At 43.9% G+C, this 20,911-nt stretch overlaps 1 protein-coding gene across 1 annotated transcript in view; it reads left to right on the forward strand.

Moving 5' to 3' along the window:
* The window catches only part of Prune2 (prune homolog 2 (Drosophila)), a 171,861-nt gene that overhangs the window by 1,565 nt on the left and 149,385 nt on the right, over positions 1-20,911 (forward strand). The window contains exons 2-4 of the mRNA XM_013018427.1: positions 2,709-2,872; positions 12,703-12,855; positions 15,312-15,406. Of these exons, the coding sequence (XP_012873881.1) occupies positions 2,709-2,872; positions 12,703-12,855; positions 15,312-15,406 (412 nt within the window). The remainder of the gene's footprint in view (positions 1-2,708; positions 2,873-12,702; positions 12,856-15,311; positions 15,407-20,911) is intronic.

The following is a 20,911-nucleotide window of genomic DNA, read 5'->3' on the forward strand; positions in this document are numbered from 1 at the left end:
TCTTCAGCTCAAGGCTAGCGCTCTACCACTTGAGCCACAGTGCCACTTCCAGCTTTTTCTGCTTATGTGGTGCTGAGGAATCGAACCCAGGGCCTTGTGCATATAAAGCAAGCACTCTATCACTGAGCCACCTTCCCAGCCCCTACTTAATAATTTTTAATGTAACCTTTAGGAAGTATATTTAAGTACACACGGTATTACATTGTAATATCAATCATCTAATTTATCTAATTCTGAAGAAGTTTGAAAACAAACTAGTGGGCTATTTTTATCTCTGATAGTTGGAAAAAATGAACCTCCTTTGAATATTATGTATTAAATTGTTCAACCGAATCATATTTATTCAGTAGTTGACAAGTGCCTGGAAGTTATTGATGGTGGTTGTGTGTGTGTGTGTGTGTGTGTGTGTGTGCGCGCGTGCACCAGTACTGGGGCTTGAACTCAGGGCCTGGGTGCTGTCCCTTGCCTTTTCCATGCTAGTGGCCTGCCACTTGAGCCACAGTTCCAGTTTGGGATTTTGTAGTTAGCTGGAGATGAGTTTCACAGACTTAGCTGCCTTGGCTGTCTTTGGTTTTCAGTCCTCAGACCTCAGCACCCTGAGTAGCTAGGATTACAGTAGCTAGGATTACAGGCATGTGTCACTGGTGTCAGGCTTGACGGTTTTTTTCCTTACTAACTTCATTTATCAGTCGTATCTGCCAGTATTCTTTCACTGTAAGAAAAAAAAAAACTTGACCAATGGTACTTATGAAGAGGTTTATTTTGGTTCAGGATTCAGCCCCTTAGTGTGGGCTGTGTGAGGCTGGCACGTGAGCAAGCATAAACGCAAAATGGTCACATCTCAGTCCGGGATCAGAGAGACTAAGAGTGCAGCTCATGCCCTCCATGACTCGAGGACCTTCCACTAGGCTCCTCATCTTAACGTTTCCCAGCACTTCCCCATAGCTGCATCTTGGGAGACAAGCCTTTACTTCTGGACCTCTGCAGACCATTCAGATGACGGCCAAACCATAGCACGGCTACTCGAAATGATCAGACAACTGGCTATATGTAAACATTAACTTGTTCAAAGCAGCTCATACAAGCAGATGTGGATAAAGTGAAGTATAGAACATGTGTTCCAGTGGAGAGCCAGGGAAGAGTTGTGTTACCAAATGAGATGCAAAAGGCTGTGCTCTCTATACACAAATACAGCGACTAGAGGAAGTTGTATGCAGGGGAGGATTCCAATGGCGTAACTCCTTTTGAACCACCAGGGTACAGCCTAACAACATGTATACTGACAAAATGAATGAGAGTAAGGTTCCAGGAGAACAGATGAATGGAGGGAAGAAGGGTGGGAAACACAGTTGGAATATTTAATGTATAACCAAGCACTGGTGGCTGTCACTTGTTATCCCAGCCACTCAGGAGGCTGAGGTCTGAGGATCCTGGTTCAAAGTCAGCCCGGGCAGGAAAGTCTGTGAGACTCTTATCTCCAGTTAACTACCAGAAAGCTGGCAGTGGCACTCTGGCTCAAAGTAGTAGAGCGCTAGCCTTGAGATGTAAAGCTCAGGGACATTGCCCAGGCCCTGAGTGCAAGACCCATGACCAACCAAAATTACTATAACAATAATATTTAATATGTATATATAAAATCGAGTCAGTTAACTTGAGGGGATGATGATATGAGTGACATCAAACAAGGTGCATCGTACTCATTCACTGACATGTTGAATTCAAATATGATTGTACAACAACTTAAAGATAGTAAAAAAAAAGAAGTGTGTGTGTGTGTGTGTGTGTATGTGTTATGCTAACATTGAAGTTGTAAATTCTAGCTGTGAATTTTTTTTGGCAGCAGGATGCTTTTCAAAAATGAATTGAGATTTCTTACTGCCTTCATGGTTAGTCATTTGTTTTTGACAGTCAGGAAATCATATTGTCTAGACTTTTCTTTCTGCTTTTGAGAAAGCCATTTCTAACTCATATATAAAGTAATGGTAGAAGCCCCCAAACTCAGTTGTTATTTTATTTTATTATATCTCTTGTCTGGAGGTGCAAGTTTTAGAGCCAGACTGTCAAGTTGCTAGTTTGTTCATTAATCCTGTAACCTTGAACACATTTCTTAACTTCTTTGTGCCTCAGTTTCCCCATTTGTAAAATGGAGATCTTACTAGAATTCACCTTACTAGAACTGATTTTGTAGGGTCATTTGTATAGTATAAAATAAGACAAAACATACCTAATGTTTTTATAATGGCATCTAACCTACAGTAGAAATCCCATTATTATTCCCAACTGCAAAACAAGTGACAGAGTTGCTGTGGTATGAAAACATCCTAAGACTCTTGAATAGTTGGAATGAAATGTGAAAAGACATGGAATAGCCAGGTATTGGCGGCTCACACCTGTAATCCTGGCTACTCAGGGGACTGAGATCTGAGGATTGACATTGAAGCTGGTCCAGACAGAAAAGTCCACGAGACTCTTAACTCCAATTAACTGGTGCTGGAAGCGGGGCTGTAGCTCTCGTGCTAGAACATCAGCCTTGAGCCTTCGCACACACGAAACAAAGTCTAATGATTCAGAATCGTGAGAGTTTAATATCTTTTGGGCTATCCAGAGGAAATTATTATTTGTGGGGGAACAGAGAATTAGTCATTCCAAAATGGAACGAATACAGCCTAGCTGTTTCTCACCTTCTCCTGCACTTGCTTTATTGACAGTGAGGACAAAACTTTGGAATCAGCCGTTGTCAAAGTCATCAACCCCGTGGAGCAGAACGATGGTGAGGTGGGGCTACGGGAGCCTTCCTCTTCCCTGGTGCTGAAGGAACTGCTCCGGGAGGCTCCGGAGCTCATCACCGAGCAGCTGGCTCATCTCCTCAGAGGTGAGCGATGGCTCTTTCTATTAAATACTGAGAGGCCTAATGGAGTGGCTCTCGACCTGCTCAAGCAGAAAGAGTGTGATCCATTCTTGGCTTAACAATCCCTTTAAAGACCCCAGGAAGCTTCATCAGAGAGGCAGGGAGTAAAGAGTTTGTTAAAGAGTAGCATTATATTGAATATTAAAAATGTGCATTTAAAAATAGGCAGGGAGGGCTGGTGCTGTTTCACCAGACAAGAATAATAAATGGTCTGCTGCGGTGCTGTTGGAGAGCCGGAGCTGCAACTCGGCCTTTTTAATAGCTTCCACTGGTGATTCTTGCCCTTCGACACTGTGATTGAGGCCAGAATTCCACATTTTACCTTGAGATCTCTCTCAATACGGATACATGCTGCATTTACACAATACTGTTTGGAAGGCAAGGTACGCATCTTTCATCCTCATAAGAGCTAGATCTTTCACAGGCAAGTGTTACCTCCTTTCATTCCCCCTTCTTGGGATGTACTTACTCTCTGGCCTGCCTTGAGCACTGGGGAGACACGGGTCCTATCATCTAATGTTGGAACCCAGGTTTTGCATCCATGGAATCAAACAATCTTGAATTGAAAATATTTTTTTTTAAATGTGTCTGTCCTGGATGTATCCAGACTTTTCTTTCTTGACACTGTTCCCTAAGTAATTCACCACATCAACTATTTACATAGCAGCTCCACTGTCCTAGGTGTTATGAGTCTGCCAGAGACGGCTGGAGGAGCACAGGGCCTTACGCAGGTTACATACGATATGGTGCTGTAGATGGGATGGGCACACCACAGAAGCTGCTTCCTTCGAGAGGTCTACAGATACTGAGGGCCGGCTGTGTGCAGATACTGAGGGCCGGCTGTGTGCAGATACTGAGGGCCGGCTGTCTACAGATACTGAGGGCCGGCTGTGTGCAGATACTGAGGGCCGGCTGTGTGTAGATACTGAGGGCCGGCTGTGTGCAGATACTGAGGGCCGGCTGTGTGCAGATACTGAGGGCCGGCTGTGTACAGATACTGAGGGCCGGCTGTGTGCAAGTACCGAGGGCCAGCTGTGTACAGATACTGAGGGCCGGCTGTGTACAGATACTGAGGGCTGGCTGTGCGCAGATACTGAGGGCCGGCTGTGTGCAGATACTGAGGGCAGGCTGTGTACAGATACTGAGGGCCGGCAGTGTGCAGATACTGAGGGCAGGCTGTGTGCAGATACTGAGGGCCAGCTGTGTACAGATACTGAGGGATGGGTGTGTGCAGATACTGAGGGCTGGCTGTGTACAGATACTGAGGGATGGGTGTGTGCAGATACTGAGGGATGGGTGTGTGCAGATACTGAGGGCCGGCAGTGTGCAGATACTGAGGGCCGGCTGTGTACAGATACTGAGGGCCGGCTGTGTGCCACTGATCTCATTTCCTTCTCCATCATGGGGGTTGTTGGTTTCGATGAGTGGCTCCAGGGAGAAATTGTCAGTGTTCTTGGCCCAGAATCACCATGAAAGTTGTTATTGTCTCATGGGAAACATCGGTTGCTCCCAGAAGTGCTTCACCTGGTGAACTGAAAAGCAGTGAGGAACCAGACTACAGCATTTAGAGAGAAGGAAGACCAGGAGTTTGTTGACTCTGTTCCTGTGTGGAGGCATTCTTGTGTCTCCTCTATCGCTACCACTGGAAGGAAAGAAAAGGTCTGAGGGTTATTTAGTTCCTCTGAAGATTTAAAAACGAACAAACACTGGAAACCTACCTGAATATCTTTCTGTCAAAATGATCGTCTGTAAATCAGCTAACACCTGAGTGAACTGAATTCCTTCCTTTTTATCTTTAGGTAGTTGTACAAGGGAGCTGCCGTTCTATAAAGCAGCGGATGAATCCAGCACATCGTGACACATGTTCCCTCTTCCACATTCTCATCCCTCCCTCCCTACTCACCCCTTCTCTCACTTTTCTTAGTTGTGTAGGATATACACTGAGGTATTTTTTTTACTACATTCCCCCTTCTTTTTCTTTCTATTTTATTTGTAACAGAGCAGAAGGAAGATAAATATTATTGGGATCTCCATTGAGAGGGGTGTAGTGGTAAATGTGTGGAACAGACAAGCCCTATAGAGACAATATTTGGTTTAAATACCTTTCAAACTGAAAGATTTGGTTTGTTACTGAAAAACACACATGGGTATTCAGGAGGAAAAAAGTAGTCAAGGAACACCTCATCATCATGACTTTTTTTATGAACAGGAAAAGAGTAAGAACTTGTAATCGACGGGTACAGACACAACTTAGCTGTAGTGATGTGAGAATTCAGGGAAGCAGAAGGGAGGCAGAGCATTCGGTTTGCAGAGCAGCTGAGAAAGAGAGCTATGGTAAAGTTACTTGGCTTTCTTGACACTGGAAATTTCTCCTGAGGCTGGCCTTGAGGCTACACTGGGAAATTAACAGGATATGAACATCACTTCCTGTTGCTTAAGAACTGGGAAGTGGTGGGGGTGGGGGGGATGAAGATCCTAAACTTGGACCAAAGGTCCCTCAAGACCATTAGCCAAAGAGTATATGAATATATACGTGTGTGTGTGTGTGTGTGTGTGTGTGTGTGTGTGTGTGTGTGTGTATTGAGAGGCAGGACAGAATTAAAGGACGCTGGTGGAAAGCATATAACTTTAAAGAGGTGAGCCTAATGGGGGAAAGTCAAAGCATTGGGGAGCTAAATCCATTTTTTTAGTCTCCTGTATCTTTAGTTCATAAAAGAAAGGAATTGAGTGGAATTTTGCTGTATTCGTTGAATTTAAATTTAGACTTCGTAGCCTCCTGATCTTGTTGAAACACTAAATCTAGGGAAAAAAGTGCTTGCTGCATTCTTCTAAGTAATGTTAGCATCCTTTGGTTTCATAACACAAGTAGTTTACTTTCTAAACACTCTTCTTTATAAAAGAACCTATTTGGGGATACTCTAATCATTTTATTGACACTTTTCTAGAACCTATGTTTATGTATTTTTGTAAGTCTTTAAGTTTTTTAAGAATGCAAAAACTTTTAAGCTTAATTTTGTCACAGGTTACTTTCGGAAATACCTGTTTCCAGATGTCATGAATTAGATATTTATGGCTAAGACTTCAAGAGTCTTCAAAAGTCTCATAAGTTGGCCCTCAGAATATATTATTTTAAACTTTGTACCCTAAAATCTGAATTTGCTATGGGCTAAATTAGTTCTTTTTTTGGTCTACATACCATCTTTGGATGACGTTGTTTATTTCCAAGATTTTTAAATAATATCCCTAGGCTCTGAATTCCAGACTCATCTCCACTACCTAGGTGACTGACTAATTCCCATCCTACCGTGACATGGCCCACGAACCCATATGGCTCTTAGTGACCCATTAAAAGTCTGTGCCCACCACCCAGTCCTAAGAGTTACACTTGATTCTTTTCTTTTCTGGCCTTGAACATTGATCTGCTGGTTATATGCATCAAGAACAAGACTGGATTCCATCTACATTTTCCATAATCACTACAGAATCCAACCCCAGCCACCATTGTGTGTTTGTCTACTGCCTGTCTAACTGCCTGCCTTTCTCCTATTTCTTCCATAATATCTATTGCTTAAAAGGAACCAGAAGGCCTTTGTAGAATGTCAAATTAGGACCTCTCCGTCCGCTTCTCCCAACTTGTCATATTCAGAGTTCAAGCATTCCACTCGTCCAGCTACCTCAGACATCATCTTGTTTCTGGACCTCATCCAGATACAAGGCATCTTTCAAATATTCCAAACTCTTCTCACTCTTAGGGGTTTACACCAGCTGTTCCTTCCCATGGAATGCTTCTTTCTACTTGTCTCTCTGTCTATCTGTCCCTGGGTTTCTCCTGCTCGGATCTCTCCCTGCAGAGTATGCGTTCCATAAACCAGAGACACCGTGACATGTGCACAGGCTCAGCATTGCATTGCTACTGCCTAGAACCATGCCTGCACACAGTAGAGCCTCAAGAAACCCTGTTGTAAAGTGGATTGTGTAAGGGAGTTTCTTTGCTGTCTCATGACTGCATTGGTTTTATGAATATGATGACAGGTTTTGTGGTTGTTGTTGATTGTGGGGCTTGAACTCAGGGCCTGGGTGCTGTCCCAGAGCTTTTTTACTCAAGATGAGCACACTATCACGTTGAGCCACAGCTTTACTTCTGGTTTTCTGGTGGTTAATTGGAGATAAGAGTCTCACAGACTTTCTTAATCCCAGGCTGGCTTTGAACCATGATCCTCAGATCTCAACTTCCTGAGTAGCTAGGATTATAGGTGTGAGCCACCAGTGCCCAGCCATGATGACATTTTAATTTCTCTTCTCTGTCAGCCCATCCTCTGACAGTCTTCATGCCTAGAATTTCAGCGTGGTTCTTTCCAGTAATAACCTCCCCCACTTTTTTAGCTATTAGAAAATCTTGTAAAATTTGTCCTTGTATTCTTCAAGGACTTGTTTAAATTGTCAATTTTTGGTTGTCACTTTGGGTATATAATTTTAGAATTTGTGTGCATTATTTTAAACTTTTGTGGAGCAAAAGTATATCAAATATGTCTATAAAACTGCAAACACACAGATCTCAGTAAATCATTGCAAAGAAAACACCTCTTAAACAGTTACCCAGGTAAAGAAATAGAGCAAGAAGCCTTCCTTGTTCTGTCCCCTCTCCTCCTATTTTAAGGTGACCAACATTCTGGTTCTCATGGAATATACCTTGTTGTGTTTTTTTTTAAAATACTTCAACTACCTCTATGTTTATATCTGTAACTTTCCATGTGGCTTTTGCCTGATTTTGTACCTTCCCCAAATGGAGTCATGGCTCATACTTTCATTGTCCTTAGACTGTGAATAGTAAGCACAGTATTTACTTGCATAGATGATTCTTCCATCATTTAGTCTTCCCTTCCTTTCTTTCCTTCTTTCTTCCGTTCCTGTCCTTCTTGCTTCCTTTCCCTTTCCCTTTCCTTTCCTCCTTTCCTTCCTCCTTTCCCCTTTCCTCTCCTTTCTTCTCCTCTTCTCTCCTCTCCTCTCCTTTCTTTTCTTTTCCGTTCTTCTGAGACCAGGACTCAAACTCTGAATCTGATGATTTCACTCATTGGCTGGCACTCTACCACCTGAGCCAGGCCTCCAATCCTAGGATATGGTCTTAAACTAAAACTTCTAAAAAAGCTAAGTCTCTTGGTGGTCTTTTAGAAGGCTGGACATCAAAATTGTTGAAATTTCAACAAATCAGCAAATACAAATCATGAGCGTCCATCCCCTGTAAGGCCCCATGCTGACTGGACATGGCTTTCTAATTTTTTGTGTAATAAAATGAAGTGCTCATGCAGAAGAGACCACACATTAGTTGAGTTTTTGTTTTTTAGAAATGTCTGTCTTTTGGCTTCTTCTTTCCTTCCACCTGTTTCTGTGATATGGTTCTTTCTCTTCCTTTTACTCCTGTCTATCTCTTTCTCTTCTTATTCCTCCTCTGACATGAAGATTTTTCCACTATTTTCTAACATTTTGCATATCCAAAAGCCACATTATACTGTCTTGTGGCCCAAAGCTGGTGCTTGGTTGTGCCCTGGATTTGTACCAAAAGCAAACAGTTATAGACCCAGCAGGCTGTTCAACCTATATTCTTTTTATTTCCCCAGAGATGTTTACTAGGGTCACTGCCAACTCTAAAATCCATTCAACTGCCGAATCATCATATATTGTGTGTGTGTGTGTGTGTGTGTGTGTGTTTCTAGGAACCATCTGGCAAGGAGATTTCAGCCACCTGATTACCAGGCATGCTTGGATGAAGAGCACATTGGCTCAAATGGCCTTTCCTGTTTGTTTGTGTCTGGTCTTGAAGCTGACAGGAGAGGAAGGCCGAAATAACAGCAATTGTTCTTAGTTTAAGATTAAGTGGGAAAATCACTTAGAAAGCATGCCCTATCCTTTCTATTGGTAATTCTGGTTGACCTTGAATAACGAAGAGTGGCTTGCTATTTTAGTAGCCTGCATTAACTGCTTCGAAGAGATCCTTTTAAGGAGGTCAGTTAGGAAAGGAATAGAGCCAAGTCCCCCTCTCCCCTGCCCAAAGGGTGAGTCACTGTTCTCCAGAATGCTTACAAAGTCCAGAGGGAACTGCGTCTCCTCTTTCAAGCTATCACAGGTGGGGAAAGAAAAGATTATTTCTGTTTTGATCCTTCAACCTCTGAGTCATTTCTCCCACCATATAAAGATGAGCTTTATTTTCACTGAAGACACTTTAAGTTTCTAACTAGATCCATTTGAACAATATACTTATTTGTATACCTTTTCAGATAAAAATGTGAGCTACTGTCCTGTTTTTTTTTTCTCCTTTCTGTCTCCCTCTCTTAGTTACTTGCTCTCTAGTAGTTTTTTTTCCTCCACAAGAAAACAACAACTCCAGATGAACAATAAAGAGGCTTAACTGTCTTCTTTTCTGCTAAGTATTTGTCACATAGAACATGCCATGGTTCTGGTAGATCAGGTTCAGTATTTAATGAGCCAAAATTGCTCTTGGCAAGAGGCCTTTTTTTATCCTCATGCTTTTGAACAAAGAATATTGGGAAGGGATTGTAATAAGATTACATTTTTGTTGCTATTTTATTATAATTGCTTTTCAAAAATGTCCACTGTCAATTCTGTGCCTCTCCTACTACCTTATGATCTAGGACACCTTGGGGTACAAGTTATGGGTTTAAGTATTCCATTGGCTAGGTTTTAAGTCAGCACTCTCTAAGAGATAGGTTTGAATGTGCTGACAGGTATCTATGGCTGCTGTATATTGTGATACTGATGGTGAACTATGCCATTAATGGGCTTCTACTATGAATGCAGAAAAGTTTGCCATATAAATGAGTCTCTTCTAGTAAAAACTACTCAGTATATGGTGAGCATCTTTCTGAGTCAGTTTTCTCTACCAGTATGTATTGTCCTTTTAATGACTGCCAAGTCAGACTTAAACATAGGGCAGTATCAGAAGTCTCTTTTCACTTAGTTATTCCACAGGGTTGCTTAATGCCACCTTTTTAAAGATTAATTTTAAATGTTGCCTTTCCTTTTTAACATATTTTGACAATAAGATCCCCTATCAAAGAAACACAGATTATTAGTTCAGCGTAACCTCCGGCGGAGTCCTGTCAGAGGCAGTTTTTAAAGTGCAGTGCTCCAGCCAGGTCTGCTACCGTGAGCTGTGGGCTGGTTGCTTGATGGCCTGTGCTGCTCTTCTCATTGGTTGAGCTGCCACCCAGGGCATTGTGGGAAGAAGTGTTTGAGCAGGAACTCACAGCATTATGGGAAAAAGAAGCATTTGAGCAGGAGCCTGAGGTATTATGAGAACAAGAAACGTCCTGATGGGCCACATGCTAGCTGCCACATATTCTGTCCGTCATTTTTTATCCCTATCCACATAACTGTTCCCTGTTTCTTTCCCACAAATCCATTCGCATCTTCTGGTTTATTATCTAGGTAGGACCCACGTTCCAAATAGTGTGAGAAGCAACCATCACAGGAAATCATTATCCAAAATATCAGGTGAAAGTCCACCAAATACTCAAAATGAAGCAAAATTATAACATTCCAGATTATGGGGGCTTGCTCGGTTCTCTAGTTTTGTCTCAAATACAGTCTTTACAAAGGGTGTGCCAAAGGACTTGACAGTTAGTAATTCTACCACTGAATTTCCACCCTAAAGACTGTTGGTGTCTCAATCAGAGGCACCAACCAAGTCCGAGTGGCGTCTCTGAATGGCTCAGTCTTCCTCATAACATTTCCCAATTCCATCCACACTTGCTGGCTCCAGTGAATAGATATCAGGAGAATGACCCTTGGCAAACTTGGACTTGCTGTAGTAGGTCAGTGTCAAGGTTGTTACGTGGGTAACTGAGGGGCAGTGGGTTTCCTAGCAGCAGGTGATTACAGAGCTACCTTAAGTGTTCAAACACTGAGTTTGTCTTCCCAACCATGGACACTCTTGCCTAACTGGGATGTTGTCTTTGAGGTGTGTTCTTGTAAACAGTATACCGTTACTATTGCTTCTAAAATTTGTCTTGTCTTTGTCTTGTGCAGTACACACCTATGTGATATACTCTGGGGAAACCCCTTTGAATGATTAAGATGCAGTTCTCGGGGTGGGGGAGGAGTTGGGGAGGTTGGGAGGGAAGGGACAGTGGGGGAACAACAGGGAAGGGACAGTGGGGGAACAACAGGGAAGGGACAGTGGGGGAACAACAGGGAAGGGACAGTGGGGGAACAACAGGGAAGGGGTAACAATGTTCGACAAGAAATGCACTCATTACCTTACTCATGTAACTGTAACCCCTCTGTACACCATCTTTACAATAAAAAATGAATATTAGAAAGGTGAAATGAGCTGGGTGCTGGTGACTCATGCCTGTCATCCTAGCTACTCAGGAGGCTGAGATCCGATCCGAGAATCATCGTTCAAAGCCAGCCCGGGCAGGAAAGTCCTAGTCCGTGAGACTCTTATCTCCAGTAAACTGTCAGAAAACCGGAAGTGGTGCTGTGGCTTAGGTGGTAGAGTGCTAGCCTTGAGCTGAAGAGCTGAGGGACAGCGCCCAGGCCCAGAGTTCAAGCCCCACAACTGACAAAAAAAGAAAGAAAGAAAGGAGGGAAGGAAGGAAGGAAGGAAAGAAGGAAGGAAAAAGAAAAGAAGAAGAAAGGTGAAATGTGTCCTTTCTGGGAAATGTGTACTAGTGGGAGGGGAGAGGGCAAGTGGAAAGGAAAAGACAGTAAATGTGGTCATGTCGCTTTCATGTACATAAGTGAAATGACAGCTGTGAAGCACGTTGAGATTGGTTTGAACATGGTGGGTGGGAGAGCTGAGGAAGGGTGGCGGGTGGGAATGCGGCTGACTGCGGTATACTGAATGCATGTGTGACCATGCCAAAATGCCACACTGTTGATGCTAATACAGACAGGGCGATGAGCCAGTGGCTCATGCCTATAATCCTAGCTACTCTGGAGTCTGAAATCTGAAGATCACAGGAAAGTCTGTGAGACTCTTACCTCCAGTTAACCACCAAAAAGCCATTAGTAGAGCTAGGCCCTCAAGTGGCAGAGTGCTTGCCTCGAGCAAAGAAGCTCAGGGACAGCTCCCAGGACCAGTTCAAAAACAAGCAACACCCTGGACAGTGGAAACAAGCACATAATAATTCCTTAAGTTCATGGGCCCATCAGGGCAGGTGTCAGACTACAAATTGGGACAGGAGGCTGAAAAGGGGCGAGGAAAATAGCTCTAATCAAAGCCTGACGGTAGTAAAGAGCCGTATACTTGTACTAGAGACAGAAAACATTTAAGAGCAATGTCTAAAATGGATGCATGCCAGTTAAAAGTCAATATATTCTCTGGATTAAAATATATATATAACGCTAGCCGGGCGCCGGTGGCTCATGCCTATAATCCTCGCTACTCAGGAGGCCTGAGATCTTGAGGATCACAGTTTGAAGCTGGCCCTGGGAAGGAAAGCCTGTGCCCCTCTAATTTCCAAGTAACCAGCAAAATGCCAGCAGTGGAGAGCACCGGTCTTGAACCAAAAAGTTACAGGGCAGTATGACGGCCTGGGTTTCAGCCTTAATACGCACACAAAAACAATAATTATGACTCCTTGAAAAAGTCACTGAAACAGGTGATGATCCACTTTTCTGTGACTGTGGGTGGGAGGATCACCGTCTATCCAAGCTTAGAGAAAACTGTGAGGCGCCATCCAAGCCCACAAACAAAAATCGTAGAGAATTGTTTTCCTACCTCTGTCCTGGGTGGCAGGCATGCTCAGGGCCATTTTGATTGCATCTTTCAGGCAGCATCCTTTTCAAGTGGATGACTATGGATCCAAATCAGGTCTCTGAGAAGCAGGAGGAGATCCTTTCCATCTTGGAAGAACAATTTCCCAACTTGCCACCACGAGAGGACATCATTAGTGTCCTGCAGGAGACCCAGTTCAGTGCTCAAGGTGAGTGACCCGGGCAGGGCATAGTGGCGCATGCCTGTAATCTCACCCCTCTGGAACCTGGGCTACCTAGGAGACCTTATCTCAAAACGAACCCTGGTGGTGTGTGCATAGCGTTGTCAGGCCTGCCTGGAAGATGAACTGGAGGAGGCGCTGACTTTCTTCCTTCTTGCTGTGCTTGGTGAAAGATTATTCGGGCTTATGTTGTTGGCTCACCTGGTACCGCTAGGCCTTTGTAAGGGACTGTGTGTAAAGTGCTACTTCAGGGCCATCCCACGGGAGAGCTGTGTGGCCTGCAGGGACCTGCTGACTCTGGCTCCCACGGTCAGTGCTTAACGCTGGTATATTTTGTGAGTTGGCTGATACTGGGAAAGCAGCCTGAGATCAGCCATCGTAGGAACAATCATGCCACGGAGTTTGACAAATACTACAAAGAACTTCTTTTTTGGTCGGTCATAGGGCTTGAACTCTGGGCTTGGGAACTGTCCCTGCGCTCTTCAGCTCAAGGCCAGCGCTCTACCACTTGAGCCACATCGCCACTTCCGGTTTTCTAATGGTTTATTGCAGATAAGAGTCTCTCAGACTTTCCTGCCCAGGCTGGTTTTGAACCTCGATCCTCAGATCTCAGCCTCCTGAGTAGCTAGGATGACAGGCGTGAGCCATCGGCGCCCGGCTACAAAGAAGCTTTTGCTGCTGGCTCTTAGACATTAGCCAGCTGGCTTCTAGTCCAGGGAAAGCCTCATTTCCCTAGGTGCTGGGGGTGGACTGTCAGGTTGGGCAATGGAGATGGGGGTTGGGAGTCATCTGGGAGCAGCACTGGCAGCTGTATCTTCAGTGTGGATGCAGGTGTGTGCAAGGTGTGCAATGACATCTATTCTGTCATCCGTCTCTAAAACGACTGGCCTTTCCGTGTCACAGCTGATTCCATGAGTCGCTTAACCTGCAGTAGGAAAATGTGTGGCCTTCGATCTTCATTGGAGAATTTTGGCCAGATGATTACAACTGTGTGTGTGTTCTGGATAATTTAGTCCTTCCAGATTATTTCTAGCATCAATTACGGAATTCAATAGTCATTACTGCTATAGCCTGCCAATTCAATTATAATAGTTTTAGGGGCCACATTTATAAAGTATATATTCTTTTTGTGACCATCCTGAGACTTAAACCTGGGCCTAGGCTCTGTCTTTGACCTTCTTTGCTCAAGGCTAGTGCCTGCCACTTGACCCACAGCTCCACTTGTGGCTTTTTTGGTGCTTAATAGGATATAAGACTCTTGTAGACTTTCCTGCCTGGTCTCGCTTCAAATCACAATCCTCAGATTTCAGCCTCCTGAGTAGCTATACTGTAGATGTGAGCCACCAGTACCCAGCTATGAAGTATATTCTCAGTAAAACTGTGCTAGAAATTACAAAATTACAGGGGTTAGCCTAAATGTACCCTGAAAACAAATTTTGGTCTTGATTGATATTATCTGAGTATCTAGCTTTTCTTTAGCTTTCCTAACTCCACCCATTCCTTTCCTATCTGGGTCTCTGGTGACTGCAGCTGATTATTTTATCTTTTGGATGCTTTTTTTTTTTTTGGAGGTACAGGGGCTTGAACTCAAGGTCTTCCTCTTGTTAAGTGCTGGGTTCTTTTTGAAGTATTTTTACCTACTTGACAGTACTGGGGCTTGAACTCAGGCCAGCCTGCCCGAGGGGCACCCTACCGCTCGAGCCATAGCTCAAGCCTCATCTTCTGAGTTCTGGTGGCCCTAGTTTCTAGTTGGGTTTGAGCCAATGGGAGAGTCAGACACACGCGGAAATGAGAGAGGGGGAAGAGAAGAAAGCTGTGCAGTTGTATTCTTGATTTCTTACTTATTGATGTCTTACTTTAGTCTTACTGCAGTCTTCTGGCCCACATCTTTTCTGCATTCCCAGATTTCTCTTTCCTTTCTTTTCTTGTCCCTCCCTAGTCTGTATTCCTCATTTTTCTTCTTTTTTTGCGCTGGTACTGGGGCTTAGGCACTGTCCCTTAGCTTCTTCACTCAAGGCTGGCTCTCTACCATTGAAGCCACAACTCCACTTCTGGCTTTTTGTTGGTTAGTTGGAGATAAGAGTTCCATGGAGTTTCCTGCCTGGGCCTTGATCCTCAGATCTTGGCTTCCTGAGTAGTGAGGATCACAGGTGTGAGCCAGCAGCACCTTGCTCCTATTGTCTATCTCCTCTTGTTTAGTTTGCCCTCATCCCTCTAATGAAATGTTCTGACAGTCATGAGCCTTCTTTTGCATCATGAGAGGTAAATTTTCTCATGGAGAGTCTCAGCTACTGTAAATGTGATCATCATTGCCAGTGTGGGTTTATTGATAAAAATTATACTAGAGGTATTGACATTAATAAAATGAGTTGTTCAGATAACCTGTTGATGGCACAAAATTTGTTCTCTAAGCCTAAAATAACATTTTCCCCTATTGTTCACAGGTTTAAGTATTGAACAAATACTGTTGAAAGATCTAAAGGAACTGACAGATGGAGAAATCAAGGTGGCCATTAGCACTGTGAACTTGACCCTGGAGGTAAGGCCGTGCACCCACGTCCAACTTTCTTCTCTGCACGTGTACTAGTCTTTCGCTACGTTTCTTTCTTTGTGACAGATTTGACCTGGAGCACAGGTTATGATTGTTATGCTAAGAGAATGAAAACAACCAAACCTTGATTCTCAAGATGAGAGTTACTTCATTCACCTCAGTACACTAAAATCGAAAATGCGAACACCCACATGTGTATTTCATCTCTTGTAACAGTAGTCTTCATGTGTGTGCTTAGGTTCACGTCTGTATTTTTCTCCGTACAAATAAGTTTTCTTTTGGATTGTGCAAGTTGTTGTGGGCTCTCTTGCTGGTAATCCATGAAGAGAACCCAAGTAATGGTAAGGAACCACCTTCCAAGCTGTTCAACGAATGACTCGCAGTGGGACTCGCCTTGGTAAATTATCTCTGTTGACTTCGGGGGTTTGCGATGACTGGTGTTCATCTTAATTAACCCAACTAATGGGAATTACAGTTTATAGAAGTGCATTTGTGTATCTGCACAAGGCTACATATTGTTTACTACTGTAGCTTCCCAGTCTGGGAGGGAGGCAAGAAGCTCATGGGTTGAGTGTAGGGAGATACAGTTTGCTGTATTGGAATTTGTCTCGAGAGTAATGCAATGCTGTAATGCATTTTTCTGTCTTGGGTCGGCAACTTATCCATGGGTGTCTTTCTTTGGGATGACCGACAGGGCTATTGGCATCAACACCTCAGAAAACCCAAGAACAAGGTCTCATTGTGAATTTATTCCCAGTTGGATCAACCCTGTAATTCATCTACATGCGGAGCCGGACACAGTGCACAGGGCCTCAGTTCCTGGTGCTCATCTTCATTGTATGTAGTTGGTAGATTGACTCAACAGTTTCTATGGACTTTCAGATTGGTAAATGCTCCATATAATTAGTGGTTGGTGGGAATCAGTACAAGAGATTCATGCAATTTGGGATGTAGTAACTAGATAATCACCTTCAATTAGAAATCTGCTTTGTGTCTAGAAACTCATGGAAACATGCATCTTGCAAGGGTCAGTAGCTCTGAGAATCATTTCTACTAGTTCAAGCCTTAGGGTTTTCTTTTTCTTCCCCCCCTCCCTTGTCCCCCTTCATTTAATGGCATCTTATTAGACTTTAAATGCCTTGTTTGGAATTCCTTTCTAAATTAACAGAGAACATCTTGTAATTGCTTAGGAAACTGTCTGTAGTTATCAAATGATTTTAAAGCTATTCATATTATAGGCTTATTGTAGCCTTAATGTACCTTCATTTATATTATGAGGGTTTACAAATGACTTTGTCAGACATGTTAAGCAGTAAATGTTTATTCGGCAGAATCGGTGATAAAATGATCATCTTCATCTTGACAGCAATTTACGTAGAGGTCCAGTAATTAATCAGGTGATTAAGTATGTGTCTGGAAGAGTTCAGGGAAGAGAAAGGACATTTATATATGTACAGAGGGTAGAGTTTAATCAGATGGAGGAGAAATATCCATCTTTGCATAGTAGAGGTGTCAAAGGTGACTGAACATATGGGAAGTATTCTGTAATAATAGTGTACATCTTTTTTGAAGTAGAAAATACATACTATTTATCAAGTCTGTCCATTGGGGAAAACATCCACACGTTAGAGGCAGAGTTTGCTTTTCTCCCCAGATTATCCTGTGGTGCAGTGGGGTTTTTCCCAACCCCTACTCATGTTTGATTATATCCCAGCATTCCTTTCTCAGTCCTATTTACCTTACTTAAAAAAATAAATAATAGCTGGGCACCAGTGTCTCACACCTGTGATCCTAGCTACTCAGGAGGCCAGGATCTGAGGATCATGGTTCAAAGCCAGCCCAGGCAGATTAGTCACCATAAGGCTCTTATCTCCAATTAACCACTCAGAAACTCGAAGTGATACTGTGGCTCAAGTGGTAGAGTGCTTTCCCTGAACACAGAGGCTCAGGGACAGCACCCAGGCCCTGAATTCAAGCCCCACAACTCACTAATAATAATAATCATAATAACAACAACAACAACAATAATAATTTGTGTGTTTTCAGTTATACAATTGTTCTTTCAATCTAGATTTGTGTGTGTGTGTGTGTGTGTGTGTGTGTGTGCGCACGTGTTTGTGGGGCTTGAACTCCAGGCCTGGGCACTGTCCTTGAACTCCCTTGCTCAAGGCTAGTATTCTTCCATTTTGAGCCACAGTTCCACTTCTGGTTAGGTAATGGTTAATTGGAGACTTTCCTGCCTGGGCTGGAACTGTGATTCTCAGATCTCTGCCTCTTGAGTCGTTAATATTACAGGCATGAGCCACCAGTGTCTGGCCAATCTAGATTTATTCTTAAAGAGATCTTCATAGTGCCTATGATTTTCTTAGTCTTGCTGTTCTCCAAAGAAGGTAGGGTGAGCCTACATATTTCATGCTGACCCTTAGAAATTCTCCATTTGTATCCAGGGGTGGTGGCACATACTTGGGATCCTAGCATGTGGAGGGCTGAGGCAGGATTGTGAGTTCGAGGCCAGAATGGGTCACCTGGTGAGAAGACCCTAGTTAAAAAAAACAAGCAATGAACAAATAAAAAAGGACACAAAGAAATTTTGCAGGTTTTACTACCAGTCTCTGAACTTATACAAAATTTGGTCTTGGTGACCCATGTAGGTCTTAAATCTCCACTCTGTCTTCTACTAAGTTGGAACTTTTTTTTTTTTTTTGGGTCCGGTCGTGGGGCCTGAACTCTGGGCCTGGGCGCTGTCCCTCAGTTCTTCAGCTCAAGGCTAGCGCTCTACCACTTGAGCCACAGCACCACTTCCGGCTTTTTTTCTTTTTGCTTATGTGGTGCTGAGAAATCGAACCCAGAACCTCGAGCATGCAAGGCAAGCGCTCTACCACTGAGCCACCTTCCCAGCCCCAAGTTGGAACTTTTTTTGTATATTGAATCATAATTAAACAATATCTCAAGTTAACTGAAGGGAACGGTGCTATCATTTTCGTTGGCCTTTCTTCGGTTTTCTGACACCAAAATGGGCACCTAGCAGATGCTTAGTAAATACATAGTGATATTTTCAGCGTGCCCCTCTGGGAACTGATCTTTCCATTTCCTTTTGAACTCAAATAACTCATGACTACCTAGAGAGCTAGGGCAGTATAATCTGACCCCTTCCAGCCGCTTCCGTTCAGACAGCTTCCACCAGAAGCTAACGTTGGATGGAGTTTTAAGAAATGACCCACGTGTTTTCTGGGTAGTACCGCTCATCCGATGTCCAAAAAAAGTGGAGTGGGCAAAATGTTCAGCTGTTGAAACTGAAGGTACTGTCACGTATCAGAGGAAAAAGGAAAGCGAATTCCTTCTCTGTTCAATCTTGTGTGTGTCATGGCCCTTATTTGCCTGATGGTCCAATTAACTCTCTTGCACGGAAAAATTCAGAAGCTTAGAAAGATGTGTCTTCTGTGCTACACACCGCATACTGGAAAGAACCACGCCGTACATGATGATGATGATGATGATGATGATGATGATGACAACCACCACCACCATGAAGAAGCTGGGCGTTTCTATATCTGAGGTCAGAGTGGATGAGACTTGGGGGACGAATGGGGGGGAGCAAAGGCCGTATGTGAAGTCAAAGGGGTACCAAGAAGGCTGTGGGAAGCTGGGACTAAGGAGAGGACACTGCAACCTCCTGTCACATGGTGTCCAGGCCACGGCAAGTCTGACGACAGCACACACGTCGCGTGCAAATGCACTTCGCATGGCATTGTCTATTGCATTGCCTGAGCATCATGGCGTCAGTCTTTGTGCCCTTTTTATTCACTGCTGGTTGATTTGACTCTCACGGACAGCGAAGCACAACTGGACACATTTGTCATTCCACCTTTGCCAGTAGAGCTGGTAGTGATTGCATTTTTGTTTTTTTTTTTTTGGTCAGTCGTGTGGCTTGAACTCGGGTCTGGGCACTGTCTCGGGGCTCTTTTGCACAAGGCTAGTGCTCTGCCACTTTAAGCCACAGCTCTACCTCCAGCTTTAAAGTGGTTAATTGCAGATAGGAGTCTCCCAGACTTTTCCTTCAAGCCTCAATCCTCAGATCTCAGCCTCCTGAGTAGCTAGGAATGCCCAGCCCAGGATTGTACTTTTTAGGTCTCATTTACGCCTTGGTAGAGCAGTACACTAAGATATTGAGAAGAAAGGACAGGTCCTCACATTCTAATATCATGCCAATGAACAAACAATCGAGGGAGCTGGTGGCAGCGCCACATTAGTGGCTCTTTGGCTGACCCCAATGTCATTATGCCTCCTTTAAGCAGCCCTCAAGACTACACCACTGATGTCACTACTCAGGAAGGATGATCTGGAAGCCTGTCTTGATCATGTGATCAGTGTGGTCCTGCTCTTATTCTTACATAGGTACTGCATTCTTTTACTGAGGTTGCCAAATGAAGAATTACCAGAAATGTATTTTTGCCTGTGGTCTAAGATGAAGATGTCGCAAGTTTCCTTCCTTCTGAGGGGTGTGAGATTGTGGCTCATACAAGTGTCACCTCCGCCTCTGCCTTCATCTTCAGCCTTTTTTTTTAAATCTCTGTGTGCATGTCTGTGCCCAAACCCCTGCCATTATTAGAAACATCAGTCGGCCTCCATAAAGGCCTACCTAATGATCTCAATTTATTACATCAGCAGCAGTTCTATTTCCTATTCTAAGGTGCTAATAGGTAAGATTTCAGCATATGAAAGCTAGGTGCCAGTGACTCATACCTGTCATCCTAGCTACTCAGGAGGCTGAGATCTGAGGATCACGGTTAGAAGTCAGCCTGGGCAGGAAAGTCTTTGAGACTCTGATCTCCAGTTAAGCACCAATAAACAAAAGCAAAACAAAACGAAACAAAAACCAGAAGGGGAGCCGTGGTTCAGGAGGTGGTAGAGCACTAGCCTTGAGCAGAAAAGAAGATCAGGGACAGTACCCTGTACACACACACACACACACACACACACACACATACACACACACACACACACACACACACGATTTGTATATGAATTTTCCCTTCACTGAGGAACAGTGAGGATTTTCCACTTGAAGTTTTGTCTGCATTCGGAGCTTGAATTCCCAAGGACTGTCCAGGTCTGTTTTCTCTCTGGGCTGTGTTCAGACCTCAGGGGCAGCCTCTGCTGTTGAAACCTGGAAGGGAGAACTCGTGCCCTGCATGCCGGCGGAGTGACTCCATCTCCCGCTCATTCTGCCCCGCACGGAGACCACTACCCATGCTGCACCTCGAACGCTTCCCTGCTGGGGGAACATACCAGCACTTTCCATTAGCATGAAGGACACAGACCAACGGCAATGTGCACGATCATGGTTCAGCTCCTCCCTAACAAAAGGGATCATACACTCAGGCCTCAGTGAACATCAACGACCCATTGTCATTGGGGATTTAAGATTCAACACACCAATCTGAAATCAGCATCTGGTGTCTCATGGTTTGAGCTTGGAGTGTTTGGGGGAGG

Source organism: Dipodomys ordii, unplaced genomic scaffold, assembly GCF_000151885.1.
Source record: "Dipodomys ordii isolate 6190 unplaced genomic scaffold, Dord_2.0 Scaffold40, whole genome shotgun sequence".
NCBI lineage: Eukaryota > Metazoa > Chordata > Mammalia > Rodentia > Heteromyidae > Dipodomys > Dipodomys ordii.